The 24,812-nt window shown below is 41.0% G+C and overlaps 2 protein-coding genes across 2 annotated transcripts; one reads left to right on the top strand and one right to left on the bottom strand.

Annotated features, from left to right (window-relative positions):
* Nucleotides 1–300: 300 nt before the first annotated feature.
* Nucleotides 301–13,032, bottom strand: LOC131233951 (uncharacterized). The gene is made up of 7 exons (XM_058230845.1): nt 12,925–13,032; nt 12,459–12,770; nt 12,308–12,367; nt 10,978–11,090; nt 4,025–4,093; nt 3,634–3,724; nt 301–722 (listed from the first exon to the last, which is right to left on the bottom strand). Exons 2-7 carry the CDS (start codon nt 12,738–12,740, stop codon nt 546–548), a joined length of 792 nt encoding a protein of 263 aa, XP_058086828.1. The 5' UTR covers nt 12,741–12,770; nt 12,925–13,032; the 3' UTR covers nt 301–545.
* Nucleotides 13,033–19,824: 6,792 nt separating this feature from the next.
* On the top strand, nt 19,825–24,763 carry LOC131233950 (probable pectinesterase 68). The gene is made up of 5 exons (XM_058230844.1): nt 19,825–20,206; nt 20,303–20,492; nt 22,109–22,315; nt 22,889–23,127; nt 24,439–24,763. The coding sequence occupies exons 1-5, from the start codon at nt 19,938–19,940 to the stop codon at nt 24,593–24,595; spliced, it is 1,062 nt and encodes a 353-aa protein (XP_058086827.1). The 5' UTR covers nt 19,825–19,937; the 3' UTR covers nt 24,596–24,763.
* The last annotated feature ends 49 nt before the right edge of the window (nt 24,764–24,812 follow it).

Genomic DNA, 24,812 nt, shown 5'->3' with positions numbered 1-24,812 from the left:
AGCCCTGCCCATGACACGCAAGCACAACACTTTTTCATTGGGCATGTCAATCCCAAATTACAGGCAATTCGCATCTAATATTCTTTCGTCCCCATGATCTTCTATTCAATGTGCTTGGAAAGATATCCCCCAGGCAAATGGGCGTAAAAGCTGATCTCAAAAAGGCATTTGACAGTGTTAGCTGTAAAGGTCAAGGTCATGGGCTTTCCTTCTAAGCAAGATAAAATGCAATTCTTTTTTTCAAGAATTAAACTGCTCTCGAGTTCATTATTATCATTATTATTGCTCCCTGGGGCTACCTCATTAACAAATGTGGGCTAAGATGTGGGGATCCAATCTCTCCCTACTGGCTCTGCTCATAATTGTCATGGAAAGCCTGTCATACATGCCGAGACTCGCAATAATTTTGGGCTAATCCACTAACCATTTTCTAAACGGAATACCATTGTGCCCATCTGTTGTTTGCCAATGGTGTGCTGATTTTTTCCCAGCCCCTGATCCTAACTCAATACAATGTTGAACTGACATTTTAGAGGAGTTCATGCCTATTTAACCTTGGTTTTAATCCCAGCAAATGCACTGTATCTTTCTCTGCTACATGAAGGATGCCAAAACAGGTTCTGCTGCATGTCCCTGGCATGCCTGGAGGTTCGGTCAAGTATTTGGGGCTCCCTCTCCAGTCCAGCCAGCTCAAGTATTGTGGTGATTCCTCCAGGCAGGAACTGTGGACATCCAATGTTCAGTCAGAAGATTAAAAATAAAAAACAAAAAATCAACAGTCCAAATTCAACAAACAAATGCCCACGAATCAGAGGTTGAGAACATTGAAGCAATGGAACTTCTGGATCTATAGCAGGTCTACAACTTGGGCGGTTTAATTTGAATCAGTGCACACAACTTTTACAATTCATGAAGGCTTGAGCATCAAGCATAACAGAATATCAGTGCAGCACTCCAACTGGTGTCCAATGGATTGACTAAAATAAAATAAAAAATTGAAAATGATATGAATATCAACAAAAAAAGGGGTTACAATGATCCAGTCAATCTGATTTGGGTTGACTGCAATAGCCAAAAGTCCGATGGTTTCAGTTGTGGTACATACACGTCATGCATGCATTTGCAATGTGCCAGTTTGTAAATTGGATACATGAAATAAATTCTGAGGGGTGCTCATGGTTCTATGATCCAAACCATTGATGTGAAGAGCCTGACCATGGATGACCTATGTACAAATAATAATAATAATAATAATAATAATAATAATAATAACAATAATATTCCATTTGGAAGATCCTAGCCGCATAGTTTGTGGCCCTTTTCTTGGTGGAACATAAACAGTTGATGCAGTTTTGTCTCTTAACAGTCTATTTGGTGACGACCTTTTGAAGGGTTAAAATCTCTCCAATCTGGGGGATTTTTTTTTTTGTGCATGTGCCATCCATTATGGGCCCATAATATCAACTGTTCACATCTGCTACTTGCGTCTGCTTGTGTTGAAAAGCTGGACTGTACTATACATCCTTCAGCTCAAGCAGTATATGATATATCGCACCTACAAGTAATAAAAGGTAGAGCAGCTCCTACTAAAGGTACTTTCTTCAGTGCAACTTCATATAAATTTCACACACACGGAAAATGTTGTCATAAGGTCAACTTGACTGTCTTGTGATGTGTGAGATCTGGACCATGCATCTGGTGGCTCCCCTCAACATGGGATGTCCCAGAAATCAGCCATATCAGGAACTAAGGCGGGCCACACCATCTGGAGCCCACCTGAGTTTGGAATGGCCTGAAATTTGGTGGAACCCCTCATCCGGGTGGGGCACACACAATGGCTGGGTCCGATGTTTGGACCACATCAGTGGGCCCCACATGCACACTTAAGGTGGACATACCACCTCGGCTGTTTCCTATGTTGTGATCCACCAAAGTCATTATTGGGCTGGATTTTGGACTTTCACGCCTAATATGGGGGAGCTAGGAAAAGAGGAGAGATGTTTGCAATTACTACCGCAAGAAATACCTGACAGATCAAAATACAGACATGTTCAAATAAAGGACCGCCGACAGAATCCCTAAAAGGAGCATTTTGAGTTGCTCTCAATGGCTATTTTTCCCCCGGATGTTGGGGTGGGGTAACATATCCGATAGACAGGTCAATGTCTGACACACATCACAGTGGGGCCCATAGAGCTTAACTTTACTGTAATTTACAATGAGGTTGACCTTATAGGAACAATTTCCTATTTACAACTAACTCAATATGATGGACGTGCTCTATTTATATAAAGCTTTCTACTGTTAATCCTTCCTAGGGGTAACATATCTTGTGGACAGGTCGATGTCCGACACACATCACGGTGGGACCCATAGAGCTCAACCTGACTGTAATTTACAATGAGGTCTACCGTATGGGAGCATTTTCCCATTGACAACTAACTCAATATGATGGTTGTGCTCTATTAATATAAAGCTTTCTACTGTTAATCCTAGATTTATAATACAAGGAAACAAATCATAATCTAAGTAGACCTTTTTTTTTGAAAGGTGTAATCTAAGTAAACTTTAGCCTACATCAGATCAATGTTACCTAAATCTCCACCCCCCATACGTTTTCCATTCAGAATCATGCAATCTAGGTTATGGGTCATGATCCAGACCGCTAATTATACCAACCCAAAGTTATGGTTTGCACTCTTATCGTTGATTAAGTTGTAACTCGAACTTATATGTAGAATGTAGAGTTTTATACTTTGATTTATGAGATATCATATTACCAATGCAGGATTTACAATTATAACATCCATCATTTTAGCATATTAACTACATCAATTTTGGATATATAACTTGGTTATGTGTACTTCGTAGCATGTACTCTGCCCCAAGTGTACCACTTCTTGAAGTCGGAGTATTGTACACCCATTTCCAATTAGAAGAAGCTCATTATCTCTAGCATGTACTGATATTAAACTAATTTAGCCATTTCAGGTGTTTTGCTCACCCTTTTCAAGAACTTTGATTACTGAAAGAGGGAAACACAAGAACCTTAACCTCTTGAACAGGGACCACTTTATGCAAAAGGAAGTCCTGATCAGATTGGCATACTCAATGTTGAAACAATTGGACAATCATCAGGACCTCAGCTTCCTACAAAAGATCAGCAACAATTCCTATGACAATGTTGCAAGTGAAGACAATACAAACCAAACAGAAAAAAAAAGAAAAAGGAATACAATCAAATGCTATACTAATCTTGTAAGTGTATGCTGTGGGAAAAAAGCAGAATATTTATGAGTCAGTGCACTTTTTACATGAAAAGAGACTAAACAGAAATAAAGAAATCAAACCAGTTTCACCAGGCAGGTTATAAAGAAAAGTTGAAGTCAGATGGGAAGCCGTTCATTGAGCTTTTGCCCAGCTACAATGAATGAGCCCAGTTTTGAATGATTAGCGAAACAGGATTCGTAAAGCTGACCCAAATATCTAGGACGACACCATTATGCTGATTATGAAGATGATGGAAGCTATGAATTTGATCATATGTATGGAGGTTATGAATGTTACTCAAATCAATAGCGAATCAGCCCTCAAATTCTTCTTCTGGGAAAAAATCCAAGTCCTTGGGCGGACCTCTTCGAAGTTTTTCTTGTAGCTCTGGCTGTTTGGGAAGGACGAGTTCAGCCCCCTGACCTGACATTTCAAAATATCTCTCCAGGACCATCTGATAAAGAAAAAAAGAAAGAAGAAAATGACATCAGTAACACAGTATCTTGAAGAACTAGCTCAAATGGATGAATTCTTGAGTACCAGGGCAGCATAGGCATCAATTCTTCCTTGGCGAACAGACTTCTTGAGGCCCCTAAAAAAGCACAAGAAATTTTATAGTGCCGCTCCTATTTGAGCGTATTCTAACAAGAGAGAAAACTATGGCTGTCATATTTGTGAGAAAATATCAATATGTCATGAATCCAAACATGAAGTTGAACCATAATAGTCAATATGCTTCACCAAAGATAATTACCCATCAATCATGAAATCAAGGGCTTCGTTTGATGTCCCATATTCATCCTGCAAGTATACTCTCCAACCCCTGCATATTGACAAGGAAACAATATTCATTTCCAAAGAGGAAAGAGGTTTCATTAGAAGGTAGAGAATACTGTCTACATGCTAGAAACATGAAAATGAAATCTAAGCATGGAAGATCCACCCAACTTCCTCACAACCCATGTATCATTTGAATGTTAAGAGCAATTAAAAGAATCCACTATATAGTAAATAAGATCCCCAAGCCCACTTGTCAATAAGAAAGATGTGTGTGTGATTTGAGCTTTCCATCAGCCGGGCCACTGTTTAGATCTTCCTCTCCAAAAATCAGTCTGTTTACTCCTCAGGTATGACACTGTACAATACATTAAGGGACGGCTAGAAGAAAAAAAAATTTGCTTCAGCTATTAATGTGTTTTGCAAACTGTAGCCCAACTGATGATTGGAAGAGCTTGATTTTTTGCCCAGAAGATCTAATATGTGTGGCTCACCTGATGGAGAGTTCGGCTCCACATCTGCCATATTTGCATGTGTGCGTGTCTGTAGATTGCGCAGGTTTCTACATGCATGCAGACTTAAACAAACTGACTGACAAATAATAAAGCTCAGGGATAATTTCAGGTCATTAGGGGTATGGACCCTGTATACAAAGGACAAAACCTGTAAGAACTACATCTTTTTCTGCACTCTATCCAGTATTCCTAATATCAGCGATATTATCGATAATATCACCAATATTACCGGTATCACCAGCTTGGCGATACTGAAACCACCGAAAATGCAAAAAAAAATCCCAGGAATTGGCAACATCTTGGCGATATATTACCAAGTATCACTAAGTTGTCACTATTTCGAACAGATCGCCTATGTATAAATTCTAGAGTTCGATCGATATTATCACCGATACAAGTTGAAGCGAGTACATGCATAAATGGTCTGAAATTCAGAAAATTGGAAAAGGGGGGGGGGGGGCTCTTTTCTGTTTTTCTTGTTTTCTCTTTTTCTTTCCTTTTGCTTCTTCTTCTTCTTCTTCTTCTTCTTTTTAATCCTTTGTGCATGCTTCAATAAATTCATTCTCTCAAAAAAAAAATCAGTTTTTTTTTTAAAAATAAATAAATAAATTATAATTTGGAGATCTGGTTGGGGAGTGAATTAGACCACTCCTCTTCCATTTTTGTGAATCAAATCCCTCGATTTGGAAAAAAAGGGGGAAATAATTAAAACATGTGTAAATCTACAAAAATTAGAAAAAATTTAAAAATGAATATATATATTTTTTTTCTTGGGATCTAGTAGGGGAGTGGATTTCGACCACTCCACTTCCATTTTCATGAATCAAATCTCTCAAGTTCAGGAAAATTTTGGAAAAGGGAGAAAACATGCCTAAATCTGTGAAAATGGAAAAATAAAAAATAGATTTTTTTTGGTATCTAGTTGGGGAGTGGATTTCAACCACTCCGCTTTGATTTCTGGATTTTTTAATTATTTAAAACTTATTTAAATTTTTGAAAATGAAAAAATTGTTTTATTTAAATAATAATAATGACACTGTTTCATGAAAAACTTATTAGTGTTTTCCTTATATGGATGGATGTTGATGAGAAATTTGTTGCATTTTTCATTTTAAAAGAAATTACATTTTGCCTTATTGGAGTTTTAAAAATTATGAAAAAAATCTGTTTACTTTTAAAATAATTAATTTACTTCATAATTATGTATGCATGTATGGATGGACGTATGATATATGTACGTGTGGATGTGCGCATTGATGGATAGATGAATGGATGTGTCACGGACAGATGTATTGTGCATGTATGGCTGGATCATTGTTGCATTAGTGTATGCATGGATGGATGGATAGACATGTATGGTTATATGCATGTATGCATGCATGAATGTATTAATGTATGCATGCATGGATGGATGGATCATGTGTGTGTGTATGTATGCATGCATGGATGGATAGTTGGATCATGTATGCGTTATGTATGTAAGTATGGATGCATGGATAGATGGAATATGTATGCATTTATGTATGTATATATGCATGGATGGATGGGTGGATGCATGTTTGTATGCACGGGAGGATGGACGTATTAATGTATGGATGTATGGATATATGAATTGATGGATGGATAGACATGTACGGATGTATATATGTACACATGCATGGATGGTGGATGGATGTAAAAATGCATGTGTGTATAGATGGATGGATAGACATGTATGGATGTATGTATGTATGCATGGATGGATGTATGACCTTTTCTTTGATTTAGAAACATGTTTAAGTGATTATTATGTTTCTCATAATATTGTCTGTATGAAGATGAACTCATTTTGGTTACTATTGCACTGATTTCTTACAACAATACATGCTTCTAGGCCCCCATTAAATGGTAACTTATTATATACATCTTTTTTGCAAGTTTTTATTCCTAAATATGCAAATATGTATATTTTAGCATCTCCTAAGTTTCACTGAAAAATGAAAATCCCACCATCTTCCCAACGTTTCACAAATGTTTCCTTCAGTCAACGATACATTTCTGGGTATCAGTGATAATATCAGCAATAACGATACATGTTTTTGTATCCCCAGCCAGTGATACATGTAACGATACTGATACTACGAACACTGACTCTATCTAACATGCCTAGGATGTGTGGGTGTTTAGCCTTTAGTGTTTAAATAACAAAAGCCTCTTCAACAGTATGATAGGACTATCCATAAAAATAAAAATAAAAATAAATAAAGTAAACTTCAAACTAATAAATACATGAACTTTGTCATGCTATACCCATTTTAATAGAAGCATTGACAATCATGATCTTGATCATGAGTGGGACATGCATATCTGAGTATTCTCCTACCTCCCCTATCTTGAGTAGATTTCACTGCTACAAGTATAGCATAAATACCCTTGATTTTTATCATTAGAAATTTTTGGGTAGATAATTCTAGACAATTCTAGCCACAAAACTCTCCTCGAGAACTCTGTCTAGGGTTCTTTATACAATTCTACAAGGCTCTAGACTGATCTAGATGTCTCTACGCACTTTACAAGCCTCTTATGAACAATGTGCGCCAAAAACGGCTTACTAAAAAAGAGAGCCTCCAAGCCTGTGACAAGTGACATTCTATAATAGTTTGTATACAAGGGAGGACTTGGTGAGGCCTTATCTTAATACCATCAACCCCGACATGGTAGAATGAGAAGAAAGGAAATTCAAGGAAGAGAAGTGTCAAATCTCGATGAATTCACTTTCAAAATTTACCATTTTAAAAAAATATATTATCAAGAATGATCTCATTGAAGTCTTGAAGGAATTCCATTCACAAGCAAAGAGCGGACCTGTGGGGATTGGCCTTCCTTCAGGTAATATAGATCGTTTGGCAGACACACTGGGTTGCAGAGCTGATTACCTATCTTGGTGTACTCTTGGTCCTGATCCTAGATCTCAGTTGGCTGATAATTCTCCAATGACCTATCTCGGTCTTAGTCCTAATCCATGATCTCTGAAATTTGGACCTAATGATCAAGAAAATTGAAAACAATTGGCAGCTTGGAAATGAAATTACATATCATTAGGGATCATACAATGCTAATCAATTCCACAATTATTAACCCCAAAGTCTATTACTCACTTCTTCTTCTTTTTTTTGTAATTTTATTTACCATTGCAGCAATGGTGAAGAAACTGAAAAGATTCAAAGGAATTTAGCTTTGCAAGGGAGGAGAAGGATATCATTATCATCAAAAAGATTGGAAAACATTTCAAAATCCAAGAGAAGGGGGGGTTAGTAATTGAGGGTATTAAGGAGAGACATTAGGCCTTACTAGCTAAGTTGTAGTGGAAATTTGAGAGCGAGATGAATGCACTTTGGAGACGGTAATATCTAAGGGAATAGGATGGAACCCGAAGGAGGGTATGGAAATTGCCCGGGGTATTTAGTTTGGAGGAATATATGTAAGATGGAGGATGTAATGTTCACAAAGAAATCAGATTGAAGTCAGAATTAGCTCTATGGTAAAGTTTGGGAGACCATTGGAAAAAGGAGATAGCAGTGGTATTTCCTCTTTTATTTAGAGTGGTTGTTAGTAGTAGTTAAGAACCATTATGAGATTTTGCACAAAAAGGTGATATGCAATATTGATGGATTTGAGCTATGAGCATGTGGTAAAATTTGAGAGATCATTGGGGCTTCTAGAGAAGGTTGTTACTAAAAGAGGAGCAAAAGCTGAAACTGAAAGAACTTGGAAGTGGTCAGCAGATTGAAGATTCTCGTTTACCACCTTTTCAGCCTAACTCAATTGGGATAGTGATTCCTCACTTTGGACCATTTCCAACATCATCATCATTGTCGTCATTGTCATCTAAAGCCTTATCCCTTCTAATTTGGGATCGACTGCATGAATCTTGTTCCATTGTCATATTGTTTGGATTCATGGTGGAAGTTGTGGCATAAGTTTGACAGTGGCTGCCAACTTGATGCAACCTCCTTGATCCGGGAATGGGACTGACAATGAGAGCACAAAACTCCCGCAAGCGCAACGTAATAGACTATTAAACAGGTTGATTACAATCAAGCCTATCTAATAGTCTAGTACATATGATTACAATCAATGAGTTATTACCAACATCATAATCATTTTCCTAATATTTGCATTATGCTCAAGTCTTAAGGAGGGACAAATTGATCATCACTTTGTGAATTGTAGTGTGGCGTGCGCTTTCTTTCTTTCTTTCCTTTCTTTTTTTTTTTTTTTTTTTTTATTGAAATTTGAAAGATAGTTAGGAATGCATAGTTTGAGGTGATTTTTTCAAATTATTCAGTTCCTCATGGTTCTTCAAGACAGGGTAGTGAACGTTATTACAAGGAGGAAAGGGATCATTCATGAAGAGAGGTTAAGGTCCTTTGGAAATTACTTGCCCTAGCTATTCTTTTGGGAGATTTTGAAGGAGAGGAATCGCTGCAATTTTGAAGATAAGGCAAAGATCACGACAATGGTGGAAAGCACCAAAGGTCGGGACTAATATAGTAAACTAAAGAGCTTTTTAATATGTCAGTTTCCTAGATCCATGCTAGGTGAAATTGATGGACCCTCGCAAATAAAGACACCGATGTTGGGACAAGCGGGGAGATAGACCATGACCCAAAATCTCCCATATAGGACACGCACCATCCAATCTTTGTTTTCCCATTGAATATGGACCATTCATCTATTCAGAAAAGAGAGGATTGACCAGTTAGGGAAAAGTTTGGGATATCTCCCATTGATTGTGGCAACCATCAGATCAATAGTATGGATCATTGAGCCACAACCCACACTTATTCAAACATAAGGCTCGAAGATATTGTGAAATCCTCACTCAAGGATCATATAATTCATCTTTTAGCATCATCATGCAATCTGAATATTGCGGAACAAAAGGATTGTCCATGCATTAATAATGGAGATTCCATACTCAATTCTTAAAGGCGTACCTGATTGGGAAAACATTCCCGACGCTGCAATGTTGCCGACAACGAATCTTGGGTCTTCCGCACCTTACACCCTTAGGAGATCCTTCAATGGGACTAGGGTTTTCTCTCATGTTTGGATGAGGGGACCAAGACATCTATTTATAGGAAAGAGGGTTAGAGAAGCTTACCCATCACAATTCTCTCTTCTAGGGTCTCCACACGAGGGATGTACACGAACCGAGCTAGCTCGGTCAACTTGCTCGACTCAGCTCGAAAAAACTCGAATCGGCTCGGTTCGAAACCGAGTTTGAGCCGAGTTCGAGCTGGCCCCAGCTCAACTTTACTTGGTTCGATATTTAGCTCGAACCCAGCTTGACTTGGATCGATTCAGGCATTCTCTAATGTTGTTCACCAAGTGTTTGATGAAATGACTCATCGAAGTGTCAGCTAGTGGCAAGGAAGGTATGTTTCATCAAACAAATCCCTTTTTTTCTTGATTTTGATGTTGCTTACAAGGTGTTTGATGAAATACCCGTAAAACCGCTGCTGGTGTTTTACATTCAGTGAGAATAAAATTTGAAGGTGCAATCATGTGTTTGTGAAAATACTGCATAGGCGAACTCGGCTCGATCTTGGCTCGAACTGGCCTGAGCTGCCGACCGAACCAAGTTGAGCTGGCCAGTCAGGCTCGAGGACCTAGCCGAGCCGAGTTCAAGCTGAGGTTAGATAGTGGCCGAGCCGAGTTGAGCTGAGGCCAACTCGACTCAGTTCGACCCGATGTACACCCCTACTCCACACCATAGGTTTCCATATCTGGCTTAATAACCGTGTATAAGGACCACGGTTCAAGCGTCCCGCCCCGAACCTATCTGCAATGATCACAATTGTAATGGGGCCCATTGAATCGCTCAATCTGTATGATCCAACAGTCATATCAAAATTGGTGATCATGTGTGGCCCACCGAATAAGAGTCTTACACATCATTGCCTAATCCGTAATGGTGATGTTGAAAGATGAATTATCTGATCCTTGAGTGAGGATATCACAGTATCCTCAATCAAAACTGATTAGTGATTTAGGAAAATGTTAAACCTTGACAAGAAAATCATAGGGTGTGTTTGGATGCAAATTATCAAACTGATTAATTGCACTAGAGCCTAGAGGGTCATTTTTTCCATAACAACCATTACGACCATTACCTTTACGTAATGGCCGTTATGGTCCCAATCCTGAATTAACAAAAGAGCCTTCCTAATATAGTAATCTCAGAGATCTTGCTGCTGTTCCTGAAAGACTTTCTATCAAACCAAATAGACCATAAGACGGCAAGCAATGCTAACTGCCACTTCGACCTATCTTTGGAACAGATTTTTGTAATTCAAATCATTTGTGCATCCAAACACAGCCTTAACAACATAAGAATCAGACTGATGCCACAAAAGGAATCATTTGTCACCTCTCCGCAGCTAGAACTGCAAACCTGCCCACAATGCTCCGAACTTTGTTCGACTGAGGATTCTCCTTACCGCCTCGAGATATAGGGAGTCCAATTATAAATTCATCAGCCTCCTGTGAATTCTCAACAGAAAAGAAACAATCCAAAATTAGATTTCGAAAACCAATCTTATACCAAATGGGATGCTAATACAATTGATCACCTACCGGCAAGGTACCACAACTTGCAGTACTGCACCATCTTTCCTGCTAACTTGTGATTTGTGCAGGACATCAGTACTATGAAAACAGTAGGCTCCACCATGAATATCACCTGGCACAAAAATCAGGCCTGCTGGAATCAGCGGACAACCAAAGGTCTGACTCAACATACAGGAGTTGCCCACCTAGTGGACGGATCAGCCTGATTTTTGACAAGCACGAGCTTCATGGTGGGACCTACTGTTTTTATGGTACTGATCTCCTACACAAACAGCATATTTGCAGGATGGGATGGTAGCACTGCATGTAGGTGATCAGTTCTCATGCTAATATCGTATGCAAACATCACATGCACTCTATGGAAATGTGCCACACATGTAGGATATCTGGACTGCTCATTCAGTGGGCATGAAAAAATCACACCATCTGCATGATCCTACCCATTTGATCAGAGTTTTAATGCAAGAAAAGGAAGTAGCAAAGATTTTCAAAAATGGTTCTCATTCAATTTGCAAAAAGCGTCCTACAAAGTTGGGGGCTATGACCCATCTATGGTGGGGTGTTGCACGAACGGTCTAGATTTTGTTAAAGTCTCTTGATATACATTGATACACCATTCTCTAAAGGCCAGAGCTTTTAGAAAAGTGATTGTTTGACATGCTCTGATTGCTATCAGAGCCAAAGGTTAAAGTCTTGGAATCTTGGGGGCAACAAATATACCTCCGTAGTGTATTAATATATTCTCCCACTGGTGCTAGGAAGGTCATTAGATAGTTTTCATTCTTAACCGTTCAAGAAATGTTGACCAATCGAATAGTCAAATGCTCGAGCCAAATGCAAATGCCGCACACGTGCCAACATGGCACACATGCGTGAGAGATGCCGTTCTATCAGGCTGCCCAACCTTAGCCCAAAAAGTCTGGCTGATCCATTTATATCGTGACCCGCACGTGTATGAAGAAATTGACGGTGCACAGGACAATCGATCACCAAACTCAAACGTTTTATCTGCCCACCTTGTGAGAGTGTTGGGCCTTATCTTAAGGCTAGGTGACATTCACACGAGGGGCCTCCTGATGAACGTCCTGGATCTCTGACACGTACGCCACATTCATAGCAGAGATTCCTACCTCTTCTTCAGCAATATCGAGAAGGCGAACCTCGAGCTTCCGCCCTCGCAGTTCCAACACCTAAAATCAAAACCACACAAAACCGTAAGAATCGACTCGAACTCGAACAGAGAGAGAGAGAGAGAGAGAGAGAGAGAGAGAGGAGATATACAGTGAGAGGGCGAGGGGAGAAGCCCTTGCTGAGAGCAAGGCCAGTCCTGGACATTCCCAAATCTACCCCTAAGCTGAAACCGCCTCTCCATAGAGGGTCCTTCTTCCGACGTAGGGCATTTGGGAGAATCTCTTCTTCTTCCGGATGTACCCTTGCCCTCAGTCTAATCCCTTTCCCACCTCCGCTCCAAGAATAACCAATTCGACTTCCCCTGCGGAGGTCAGTCCAAGCCCTGCAGCAGCAGCTGCTGCACGGTAGAAGCAGTGCTTGCTGCTGCACCATTTCACCCGATCGAGGATTTCTTACCCGGCGCTGGCAAAAAGCAAAACCAGTGAAGAATTAGTGGTCGCTTGGATAAGTCGCATTAGTTGCAGAGGACTTACAAGTTGTGTTTGGATGTTAAATTTCACCTGTAAGTGAGTTATTGGTAAAAAGCCCCACTTGAAGAGGGTAAGATTTCACTTACGCGTAAGAGGTCGTTTAGATGCCTGCAGCTTTTTACAGATCTTTCTCCACCCACCGTCTCTATATCTCTTCCGCAGGAGAGGCTTTGGTGAGGCCCGGGTAACACTTTAGTGAGTGAGGCCCTCTGACCGTGGGCCCACCTTGATGTACGCCATCCATAAGTTTTTTCGTGCTCTTTTTCAGGAAATGATATGAAAAATGAAGAGATCCGAATCGCAAGTGGACCACACAGTAAGAATTGAATGTCAACAATTAAAAACTTCTTCCGGGCCACAAAAGTTTGGATGAAGTTACAATTTTTATCAAGTCCGATTTCTTGCTAAAGCCTGCAGTAAGTTTCTGCCAGGTAACTTACGTGGGCCACTGTGATGTTAGTGAGACATTGGCAATATATATATATATATATATATATATATATATATATATATAACCAAAACTCAAGTGAGCCACGGGGAGCAATGGCTAGAGAAACGCTAGTATTAAAACCTCTCGGGGCCCACAGTGATGTTTATATACCACACATACTGCTCGTTCAGTCATTTCTCACTGGGATGAACTGAAAACACGAAAGTTTTGGATGTCTTATTATTTTTGTCTCATGTCCTAAATTAATATGGAAAAATGTATAAATGAAGTAGATTTCTCACAAATATCCTCATGGGCCTGCGTAGCTTCCCGTCACAGGAACTTCTAATAAAAGCCCTTAGCAGAACTTCCGATTAAAGCCTTTATCTGGAAATCTAGTACATTGAAGTTCGTGTGACCTTATGAGTAGGCTGGATGGCAAATAAACATTCAGGTATTAAGGTGGGACTTAGGAATTTTCTAATAGTAGGCTTTTAATTAACCTTATTTCCAATAATAGGGTTGACTTGAAATTGGGATTTCATTTGTTTTTGGGACCATAACCTAAAACGAGCTGGAAAAACCGATGAAGCATGGATATGCAACACATACATCAAGATAGGTCCCAAGGTCAGGCCTAGCCCACTAAGTTATTACCCAGGCCCCCACCTACTCGACTCCCCTGAGAGAGAGGGTCTCCGTAAGGGTCCAGTTGTGTGGAACTTCCTGCAGACTGAGACTCTGTAACCTTAAGCGGTGTGTGGCCCACCGCAATGTTCATTTGACATCTACTCTGTCTATTGGTTTTGCTAATCTATTTACGACGTGAGGTTGATGATCCAAAACTCAAATGGGTAAGTCCATTTGAACACCCACCATTGAAACCCTACGCAAGTTTTGGAGTAGGCTGATAATTGTTTTTCCCTCCATCCCAGTGATAATCACCCAAGAAAATTTTGGATTGGAAATAAAGGAAAAAATTCAGGCACCACGGAGGTTTTAGTAACTAGCATATCCCTCCCCTCTATTTAGAACGGTGTGGCCCAGTTGAATTATAAATCTACATATTTTTTTCTCCCAGCCTAAATTGAGAAAGTGACACTGATGGACAGAGAGAATTTCAAGCAGACATCAAGATTGACCCCAAGGATGCTCACGCAAAAGGCGTGTGTGGGATTATATGATACTCAGGCACTCAGAAATTTCACACGTGATATTTGTTAATGCAAATAAAACTGACAAGATTGTGTGGCCCATTATCACCAAGTTATGGGGCCAAGATCAGAAAATCCTCAACTCAGTTTAATGGACACTTATTTATGAAAATAGGACAGTTGAATTTATTCACTCTACTTGTCTGATAAATGTCCACCAATCCAACCGTGAGATAATCAATCAAGTCTCATTTTCCTTTCATAATACATTTATACAGGTTACCATAATTTAAGAGGGTGTAATTTGGCTACTTATATGCCACATATGTAATTTCATAGTGCTTGTGTATCTTCTATAGGTGCTTTTTATGTTTTTTTTTTTTTGGACTGTAGTTATTAAAATATATGTTTGGGTTTTTTAAATTATTTTTTTTTTTACTTGTTGCTTATATTAACTAGTTGCTTCACATTACATCTAATTTAAATTCGTTAGTATACTTTTGTGGATTACTTGATAATTAATTTAGCTTAAGAATTAATTCAATAATTTATCTAGATATACTCAACCAATGGCATGTCTTATACCAATTATATATATATATATATATATATATATGTGTGTGTGTGTGTGTGTGTGTGTGTGTGTGTGTGTGTGTGTGTGTGTGTGTGTATTCACATTATATAGAGCTAAGTTGTTTACAACTTAGAGGTTACAGGCATCCAAGTGACTATTAACATTTTACTCACTGATGGACATTTTACCCGAGACCAAGGGATTAGTTGGCTCCACCAAGAATAACCATAGTATTCCCAAATTAGAAGATCCTTGTGTCATTTCTCCATGTACCCAGCTATTTGCAAGAGCACCATTGATCGGCTGGGAAATAGGATTATCTCAAGGAGAAATGATGACATGCAGGCTATGTAAACTTTCACATAAAATCATTTCTTTCCAGCTAACTAATCACATGTGCATAATATTTTATTCATGAAAAGGGCGGCACATAATCATGATCATCGCCTGATAAGAAAATCAGTTTAATCCACTCATTAGGTGGGCCACACAAGTACACTGAGTCACACCATTGCTTGTCCATTGCTTGACCTTATGCACTCCCGTAGGTGGATTGGCCTGATCTTTGTGCTCTATTATCTACCTTTTGCAGGGATAAGAAATATTGGTTGTGTGAAGTTCACATACAACTGTTTTTTTGTGATTTTTTTCTCTTTTCTTCAAGGAGAGTTATGGGGTATGTTCCACCTACGGAACCAACAGACCAACGGTTTCGATCACTCAGTTTATGGCCCTACTACATGTGCAACTTACAACTGAGGAAATAATAAATCTCACAAAATAGATGTTGGGAATTTTAAAAACACAATGAAATATAAAAGTTTTGAAAACTCGACTTTTAAACTTTTACCATAATAAGAATATCTGTTCATATACCCTCAAGTTTCTAAAGAAGGGAAAAAAAAAACTAACTGTTAGTGTTTACATGACCAAAAGCCCACCTGGTGATCTTTTATTCGAACATAGGAATTCTCTCCAATATATTTAAAGACAGGAAAGAGATGAAAGCCAAACTAGTCAGACCTCGAAAGTAGGGCCTAAGATTTGGTTTGTGAAAGTTTATCCAAACGCATAACATAGATTGAGATTTGCCTTAAGATGCCATTTATGCATCAGCAACCCATTTTGAGGGAGCATCAATACGGGCTCCAAGGTATGGTTTGCACCTTAACTTGAGAAGTTGTAAATGCTGGCTGGGCCCCACCTATTATTTTTTCTGGGCCCGAAAAGCCAAGACCAACTAACGGTTGAGATTGGTGGACATTCGAAAATCGTTCAAGTTGCAGTATATGAAAATAAACAGTGCCGAACGTGTAACTTTGTAATGAGAAATGCCACAGCTATTAATTGCTGTAAACCAAAACCATCCGATTTTTTACTCTCTGTGACCATTAGACATGAATTTGAAGATGAAGAGAGAAACCAAGAATATCACTACTGTGGTGGGGCATAAACCATCCGCTCAGGAACAATCAGGTAGGCATTAAGGGAAAAAACGTGAACGGGCTATGCTCTATCTGCAGTGGACCCAATATTTGAATGGTCTAGATGGACGTGATATCAATCTGGAGCTGCAGCAGGTGCTTGGTCTTAGGAGGATAGTGCATGGGCTGTATAACACTTGGGATTTACTCTTTGGTCTTTATTTGTATGTGCCACCAGATCCACCACTAGCTCTTCGATGGTCCCAAAGCAAGATGTGCACAGATCAAGATCAGACGGCCTCGAGTGCCTCACTTAGTCGCTTTTATACTTTTTACAGGGTACTTCAATGAGAGGAAGTTGTTGCAGGGAACCCTGCAATAAAAAGTGGTGGGCCCACCATGAAATGGGTTACCTCCATTCCGTCCATCATTTGCACCAACTCAAATTGGTACATGTGCCAAAAAAAAACAAGCCAATCCAAAGCTGAGAAAGGGGGACAACATGCCCATCATGCAGCCTTCCTGGGGCCCTCTGTGGTGTTATATGGGATCCAACCCATTCTTAAGGTGATCCAGCTTGAAGGAAAAACCCAAATATCAACCTGATTCAAAAGTAAGGTTTCAATAATAGAGATCCTCATCCCACTTTTACATGTGTTGTGGCTTTGGGTTTTGATTCGTCTTATTTTTGGACTGGCGTCATAACATGAGCTGGCCCGAACAATGGATAGAGAAGATGTCACACACATCACGGTGGCTCCACAGTTTTTTTTATTCCACGGTGTGGCAACAATTGCTACAGGAATGTAGAGAGATAAAGAGCTCGAAGGGTTCGACAGCAACCTATTCTTACTTATATGTGTGTGTGTGTGTGTGTGTGTGTGTGTGTGTGGGAAATGGTTCCGTGCTGTGGACCTCATGGGAACTTCCCAGGCCTTTAAGTGGACTAAACAGTGAGAATTGAATGGCGATGGTTGAAAACTTCTTATGACCTGGAAAAATTGTGAAGCAGATATTTGTGTTTTCCCTTTATCAGGGTCTATATGACCTTATGAATAGTAGGATGGCAAATAAACATCATGATGGGCCTTAGGAAGGTTTCAACGGTGGCTGTCATTATCACCCTCCCTCCGGTGATCCACTTGAACTTTGGACCTGCCTTATTTTTGGTCCCACATACTAAAATGGTGTGGAAAAATGTATGAACAGTGTAGATGAAACCAATACACTGCCTGGGCGGATTAACATCGTGGCATAGGCAGGACGCAATCTGCTTCCGGGTTACAGGAAACTCGCGTCCAACACACACCGTCCTACAATGCCAGACCCTGATCACATATCACGTGCACCGCTCTGGCGCGTGACTGGCTCCGGAACTCGACATCCAGCGGTAAATTGCAATTTCCCTTGGTACTCATTCACCTGCGATAACACGCCGCGAATCCCGATAAATTGTCGGGAGCTGCGGACCCGCAGGAGAAAAGCTGACCCCACCATAAATGCAAAGGACAGTGTCTGGCTCACAAGTCCACCAGGTGGGCCCCCACCCCATCCTGTCGTCGAGAGAAGCCGAGATGAAAAAACATCCAATTCGTCAGGGACATCTTCGTCTTTTCGAAGAAGTCCAGGAAGAGCCGTTTCCAGGACTCCATCGGGCATGTCGGGTCGGGTTTTGTCTCGTGTCCGGCCATTTCAACGTTCCAAACGGCTTTTCAAATGTCTCCTCTTTTTACGGGAGCGGATCGCCTGTCCCCGGGCACAGACACTGTACGCGGAGCTGTGTGGGTCCATGGAGATATACGTGGAAAATCCACTCCGTCCATATGTTTTTAAAGACCACAATAGGAAATGATTCTAAAAACCAAGCATATCCAAAACTCAGGTACGCCAACCAATAAAATAGTGGGAACAACAACGTCACCGTTGAAACCTCCTGTATCTGACCATAATGTGTATATGTCATCCATACCGTTCATAAAATAATTACCACTAAGGGAAGCTGTAGAAACAAATATCATCCAGATACAACACTTCTGTCACCGCCAGGCCTTCAATCCCCGTGTTTTAAAATCCTATCCGATTTTGGTCTTGCAAAACAGATGGACGGAGGATATCTATATGGCCCCCGCACAGCTCTCTCTGTGCCCGGGGTCACAGGCAATACGCTCCCCTCTTTTTACAGTACAAAAGCTGCCTGCCCCATGCCTAGCCATAGTTAAAAGCCTAGCTGAGAGATGACCGTTGGAATGTGGAATGATGACTGCGCTGGCTCACATGTGGGTGATAGGAACACATGTGAGGGAACAGAGCCTCTCATCAGGGGGTTCCCACTATGTGGATGAGACTAATGTAATCAGGGGATCGGCAATACATGGACAGAATAAATGGATGATTTGTATAGATTCACCAGCGGTCCAGATTCTATCTATACGTGTGGTTCATTTGATTATCTTGCCCAGATGATTTTTGACCAGTGATATTTCCAAAGTCGGGATTTCCTGATCAACGGTCCTGATTTTCAAGATGTATGCCTTGTGTCCAATTTGTGAGGTGAGCACACTTAGCATTTCTCCAGTAGACATGGAGTCGACTCGAGCTACTTAAGTGGTCCTTCCACGACTCGGCTCACATGCATTTTCTCACTTTTTTCTTCTGGACGCCGTTTCCTATACGGCGTTTGCAGAAGAAGCTTGTTATGCAACCGGGTGTGTGGGCCCCTCCATAATTCATAGCAGCATCCAATCCATTCATGAGGTGCCCCACTGCAAGTTTACCCGGCATCCCAAGAGTTAGCCTGATTGAAAAATACAGGTGGGCTCACACCACAGGAAACAGTTGGGATGGGGGTGCCACGAGTAAAATCTCCCTACCCTGAGTCAATGTACGGCCAACCATGTTCTGTTTATGCCATGCAATCAAAATAAAGAAGTGTTCCATCAGGATTAATGAAACCCTCAAATCAGGCCATTCAAAATCTCAGGTGGGCTGGACTAAGTGATTTTAGAGGCTAGTCATGATCTAACGTAGTATGGACATTTGTCAAATGGTTGAAAAAATATTTTAAAAAAATAATCCAAACATCCTAATTCAACAAGTGTCTGCAGATCGGTGGTTATGATTGTGCAAGCAATTTGATTCTGGAACCGTGACTTAGCAACAGTAATTTAAGCAATTTTTTATATCTAATTTGAGTGCCTGTGTTTAAGCGTCCTCCTTTTACCAGACTTTAGAATAACTCCTGAGGACAAAAGCCGGTTCGACTCAGTGTAATCAAAGGCAAGCCGAGCCGAGCTACCATACACCCACGACTCACCGATAAAAGAGAAAACACGACCGTTGGACCGAGATTTATCATTTATTCATCTCGACGCCAAGAAAAACAAAAATCATTGGATCCTCTCTCTCTAAATCCCAATATAAATCAGTCAGCATATCCAACCAAGAACGCTTCTCTCCGCATCTGATCCAAGACATTCTCCCCTTTTGCATTTATTCACCCAAATCGACCATTCATTAGATGGGCCATCTCAAGGCCTCCATCTTATTCTACTTCTCCTTCATTCTTCTAGTACATAAGCAAGTACCACCATTCATTGCAACTGCCAGTATCCTCAATTCAACCACAACCAAGCATCATCACAAGTGGGTCGGGCCCATTGGCTGCCGTGTAATCACTGTCGACAGCCACGGCTTCGGTGACTTCCTATACGTCCAAGCAGCCATTGAATCAGTCGCAGAGAACAACAGAGAAAATGTCATTATTCAGATCAACGCCGGATGTTACTTGTAACATTTCAGTAGTCCTTTGTTTTTTTTCATTTTTTATGTAGTTTTGTGCAATAGGTTTTCTTAATTTTTACCTAATTAGCTGATTTTTGGCAGAGAGAAGGTTGTGATTCCTCCGACGAAGCCGTACATTACATTCCAGGGGGCCGGGAGGGATGTGACGGTGATCGAGTGGCATGACCGGGCCAGCGATCGTGGGCCAAACGGACAACAGCTACGCACTTATAACACGGCTTCTGTTACTGTTTTTGCTAATTATTTCACCGCTAGAAATATTAGTTTCAAGGTAAGGGATCCTTTTCTTTTCCCCACTAATTAGTTTGTTATGTGGGGCCCACATTGGCTGTGAACCGTTTAGTTGGTCATGTGGGCCCCACACACGGTTTTTAATTTTGCTCGCTTGTTTTGCATCCTATGAGCTCTGAACTAGTTTACATTCGTTGTCCCTCTATTGTTTATACTGTTGGTTAGCAAGGACCGTTCATCTAGTGGGCCATATGATGGACTGCTCCTGGTAGAAGAGTCGTATAGGACAAGCAATCATATCATAGATGAGGCCGGATTTGTGTGTACAAAATTGCTGGTGGAAATAAAAATGGATTGATTATTTGGATTACTTGAGGAAAGACTATCCATATTGACGGGTACGATTCTTTGATTAAGAAGGGCCCCACTAGATTCATGATGCGGATTGACCAACAGTGCAACAAAATTTAGTACACCTTACCAACGCGGCTACTAGCTAAAGTTGTCATTACTGCGACGAGGACTGGTTACATGCCATCGGTTGTATATAGGTTTTCTTTGTTTTTTTTTTTTTTAAATACAGGCACACACACCCCCACACACTCACGCTAGTGGAATTTCACCACCAATGGATACTCGAACCCTTGACCGGGTGTTGAAACTCCTGAGAGTCTACCACCCGAGCAAGAGCAAGGATCCCGGTTGTATATGGGTTAACTTGCAATTCATCTTTCAAGGGCAAAAATGGAAAAACAAGAACTCCCAAAGCTTAAGAATTGGGTTGTGACGTGCAGCCGGTTGTTGTTGATCAGTTCGATTCCTATTCCACGTACAACCTCATGGTCAAGATCAAGATGAAAACCAATATAACGTCTGATCTTGATCGGACGGTCATTAAATTATGATGAGTTTCAGGTGGTGGCCCGCAGTTGCGGGGACGTGTTTGGTGGAGACTTTTTAATAGATGCGTTTGTACTCTTTCCAAATTGACCAAAATACCCTTTCTAAATGGCATAATGTCGGTGGTCTGCGGATCATAGCGAGGTTGACTCTCGATTCTCTGGTTTCAACCGGCAGGCCATAATGCAATTAAATAAATAAAGAAGAAGGATTTCTCCCTCTCTTGGGTTGATTCTTGATTTAACAAACTGACAAGGGTAATTTTGTCAATACGATAATACTCTGGTCAAACTGCACCAAAGACTCACTGCCGGCGGTTTGATGCTTGCCGTACAAATAGAAGGCTGTCTTGGATAAATAATTTAAAGTAACAGCTTTCCTCTTCATAGACGGATAGGCGGCTTGTGGGAAAAATTCCCTAAAATAAAATACCTGAGGTCATAGGTAATTTTGCAATTGTTACTGAGCGGGCTGGGCCTGGCCGCTTCTGGCCTGTTGGGCTGTTTATTTAGAGCGTGTTGGCCCGGATCCACCCAGTTAGGCCCATTTGGAATTTGGACGTCCTCGTTTCGATATAATCCAATCCTGGTATGGGACCCACTGCAAATTGATGAGATTTCGAAAACCATTCTGGTTGGTTTTTCACGAAACGACAATCGAAAAACATCAGCCCAGCCCATCTAGGGCCCAGTTCATTGACCATGAATAACATCATCATATGAAGGTGACCCACTAACCGAACATGCATATATTCAGAACACAGCTCCAGCACCGATGCCCGGCGTGGAAGGATCACAAGCAGCTGCATTCCGTATCTCCGGCGACAAGGCCTACTTCTCCGGCTGCGGCTTCTACGGTGCTCAGGACACTCTCTGCGACGACGCTGGACGCCATTACTTCAAGGAGTGCTACATTGAAGGGTCTATAGACTTCATATTCGGCAACGGAAGGTCCATGTACAAAGTACGTACAAGAAACACCGATTTCAAATATTCACTCATTGAATTCTATATATAGAAACGTGTGTGGCCCACCTGACGAATAGAGTGCCCTGATCTTTGGGCCAGTAAATGTTCAGTCTTTACTGCCACATGATGAGGGGCCCAGATCTCGCCACGTCAGAAGTGCTACGAATGGGCTTTTCTGGCTGTTTCTTCCTTTTGGGACCTTTTGAAATTCTGTTCTTTTTGTTTCCGTACAAAAGTAACGGATAGTTTTCCTATAAAGTTCAACTCGTGGCAAATTACTAAAATATCCCTACTTTGCGAAAAGATCGAAACAATCACGTTCATGCTGTCTTCCTTGCTAACGTGTCATGTATAGGACATCTCAACGGTTAGAAAGGTGGACCACAGCATAAATGAAGATCGCCGTGCTCCATCTAATGAATGGATCGGCCTGATATGGACGCAAGAGGATCTTCATGGTGTGGCCCAAAACACCCTCGAATTTTTCAACTCGTACCTAAAAATAACGTGAAACGAGCCGAAGGTTGTTTTCGTCATTTTGTCTATTGCTTGGTTGTGTTGGGTGTAGGATTGCGAGCTACACTCGATCGCGACGACGTTCGGTTCCATCGCGGCGCAGGATAGGAGATCTCCTTACCAGAAGACGGGCTTCGCTTTCTTGCACTGTAGGGTGACGGGGACAGGCCCGCTCTACGTGGGGCGAGCGATGGGCCAGTACTCAAGGATCGTCTACTCTTACACGTACTTTGATGACGTGGTGGCCCCTGGTGGATGGGATGACTGGGACCACACCAGCAACAAGAATAAGTAAGCCCGCTCTTCCCTTTATTACCCTTCCTGCTATTTCCAGTCAAGAACCCTTAACGAGGGTCAATTTTGTCATTTCGAGAATGAATGGACAAGAAATAGTCGATGATGGGTTTCACATGTGTGAGATCTGAGCTTTCCATCAACTGAGATGCACTGTCCAGATCTTGTTGAGTAAAAATCAGATTATTTTACACTTCAGTTGGGCCACACCATATCAAAACAAATGAATGACTACAAAATAAAAATAAAAATTCAACAGTCAATTTACTCTGAATGTGTGGCCCACATAAAGAGTGAAATTATCTCAATTTTTAGACAGAAGATCTAAGTAATACGTTCAACTCTGTGGAAAGATCGGATCTCACACTTTGAACGTTGCACGCATGTGGATGCGTACCGCATCTTGGAACTAAAAAGCACGCATGTGGATGCGTACTTGCCAGAGTTTCGTGTGGATATGACATCCAACCCGTTCAACACTTTGGGCCCACATGAAGACTACATGGCAGAAAAATCAGGGTGATTCGCTCATCAGATGAGCAACAATGGCAGTTGTCCATTGATTTCTATCGATGGATTGGCTGGATTTTTCGACAAGTCAGGCCAAAATTTTGGACGGGTTGGATTTTGTTGTAAACCTTGGCACGTTGACACCTAAGTAGCTGGACGGTAACTTATCGTACAACTAGCTGCACGTAAGACTATTTCGTGTTTCACTGCCGAGGAAACTAATAGCGGGACTGCGGTCGTGCCTGTGCCTTGGTTTGAAGCCCCGTTAATAAACAGGACGAGAAGAGCCAGACCCGAGCCCAAGAAAAGCCCATTTGTGCAAGGTAAAGACTCGAAGACTCTGATCTAGTCATCACTCGGTCGAGTTGGAACAATTCCCCCTATTTTCAGTTGTGATTTGGGGTGTTAAACCGGATCAGGTCCAATCAAGTCAGAGTCGACTCGGATGAGTTGAGTCTTAAAACATTTGTGTTTACGATGTTAATGGGCATGAAGCCAGACATAGACTAATAAACAGCCCGGCCCGATGTTACTTTTAAATCGGGTCCACTAATCAGGTGTTGACATGGAACATGTCTGCTAAATCTGGGACGTTCATCAATTGAGGAGTGTCATGGTGAATATATCCCACCGTAAAAAGTCAGGCCGGTCCACTAATGGGGGCGAACCGCAAGTAGATGATGAACATATAGTGATATACACAAGGCCCAAATGGTCAGTCATGGATCTCGCACATACGTGTGGGGCCAACCTAATGAAGCATGCTCAAACATAAGTTGGGATGGTTTTTATTGGCAGGACGGTGTTTTTCGGGGTATACAAGTGTGAGGGCCCAGGAGCTGCTGCGGTGCGGGGCGTGTCATGGGCCAGAGAGCTCGACTTTGAGACTGCACATCCATTCCTAGCCAAGAGTTTCGTCAATGGACGGCATTGGATTGCACCATCAGATGCTTGATAAATCACTCCACTTGCACATTCACAAATTCATTGATTTATTATTATTTATGTATGTAGGATTCCCGGAAATTTCTATTCATAACCTTGCCTCATTGGCCATTATTTTTCATTTATACTTGTATCATTAAATTGTTATTTATTGAATTCTTGTGTGAAATTTGTGGAATCTCTTCCGGCAAAAAGGCACATAAAATAAATGAATGGTTAAAGATAAA

The sequence above is a fragment of the Magnolia sinica genome, chromosome 18, assembly GCF_029962835.1.
Source record: "Magnolia sinica isolate HGM2019 chromosome 18, MsV1, whole genome shotgun sequence".
Taxonomy (NCBI): domain Eukaryota; kingdom Viridiplantae; phylum Streptophyta; class Magnoliopsida; order Magnoliales; family Magnoliaceae; genus Magnolia; species Magnolia sinica.
Note: the sequence above shows the minus strand (reverse complement) of the source record. Positions and strands in the feature narration are given on the sequence as shown.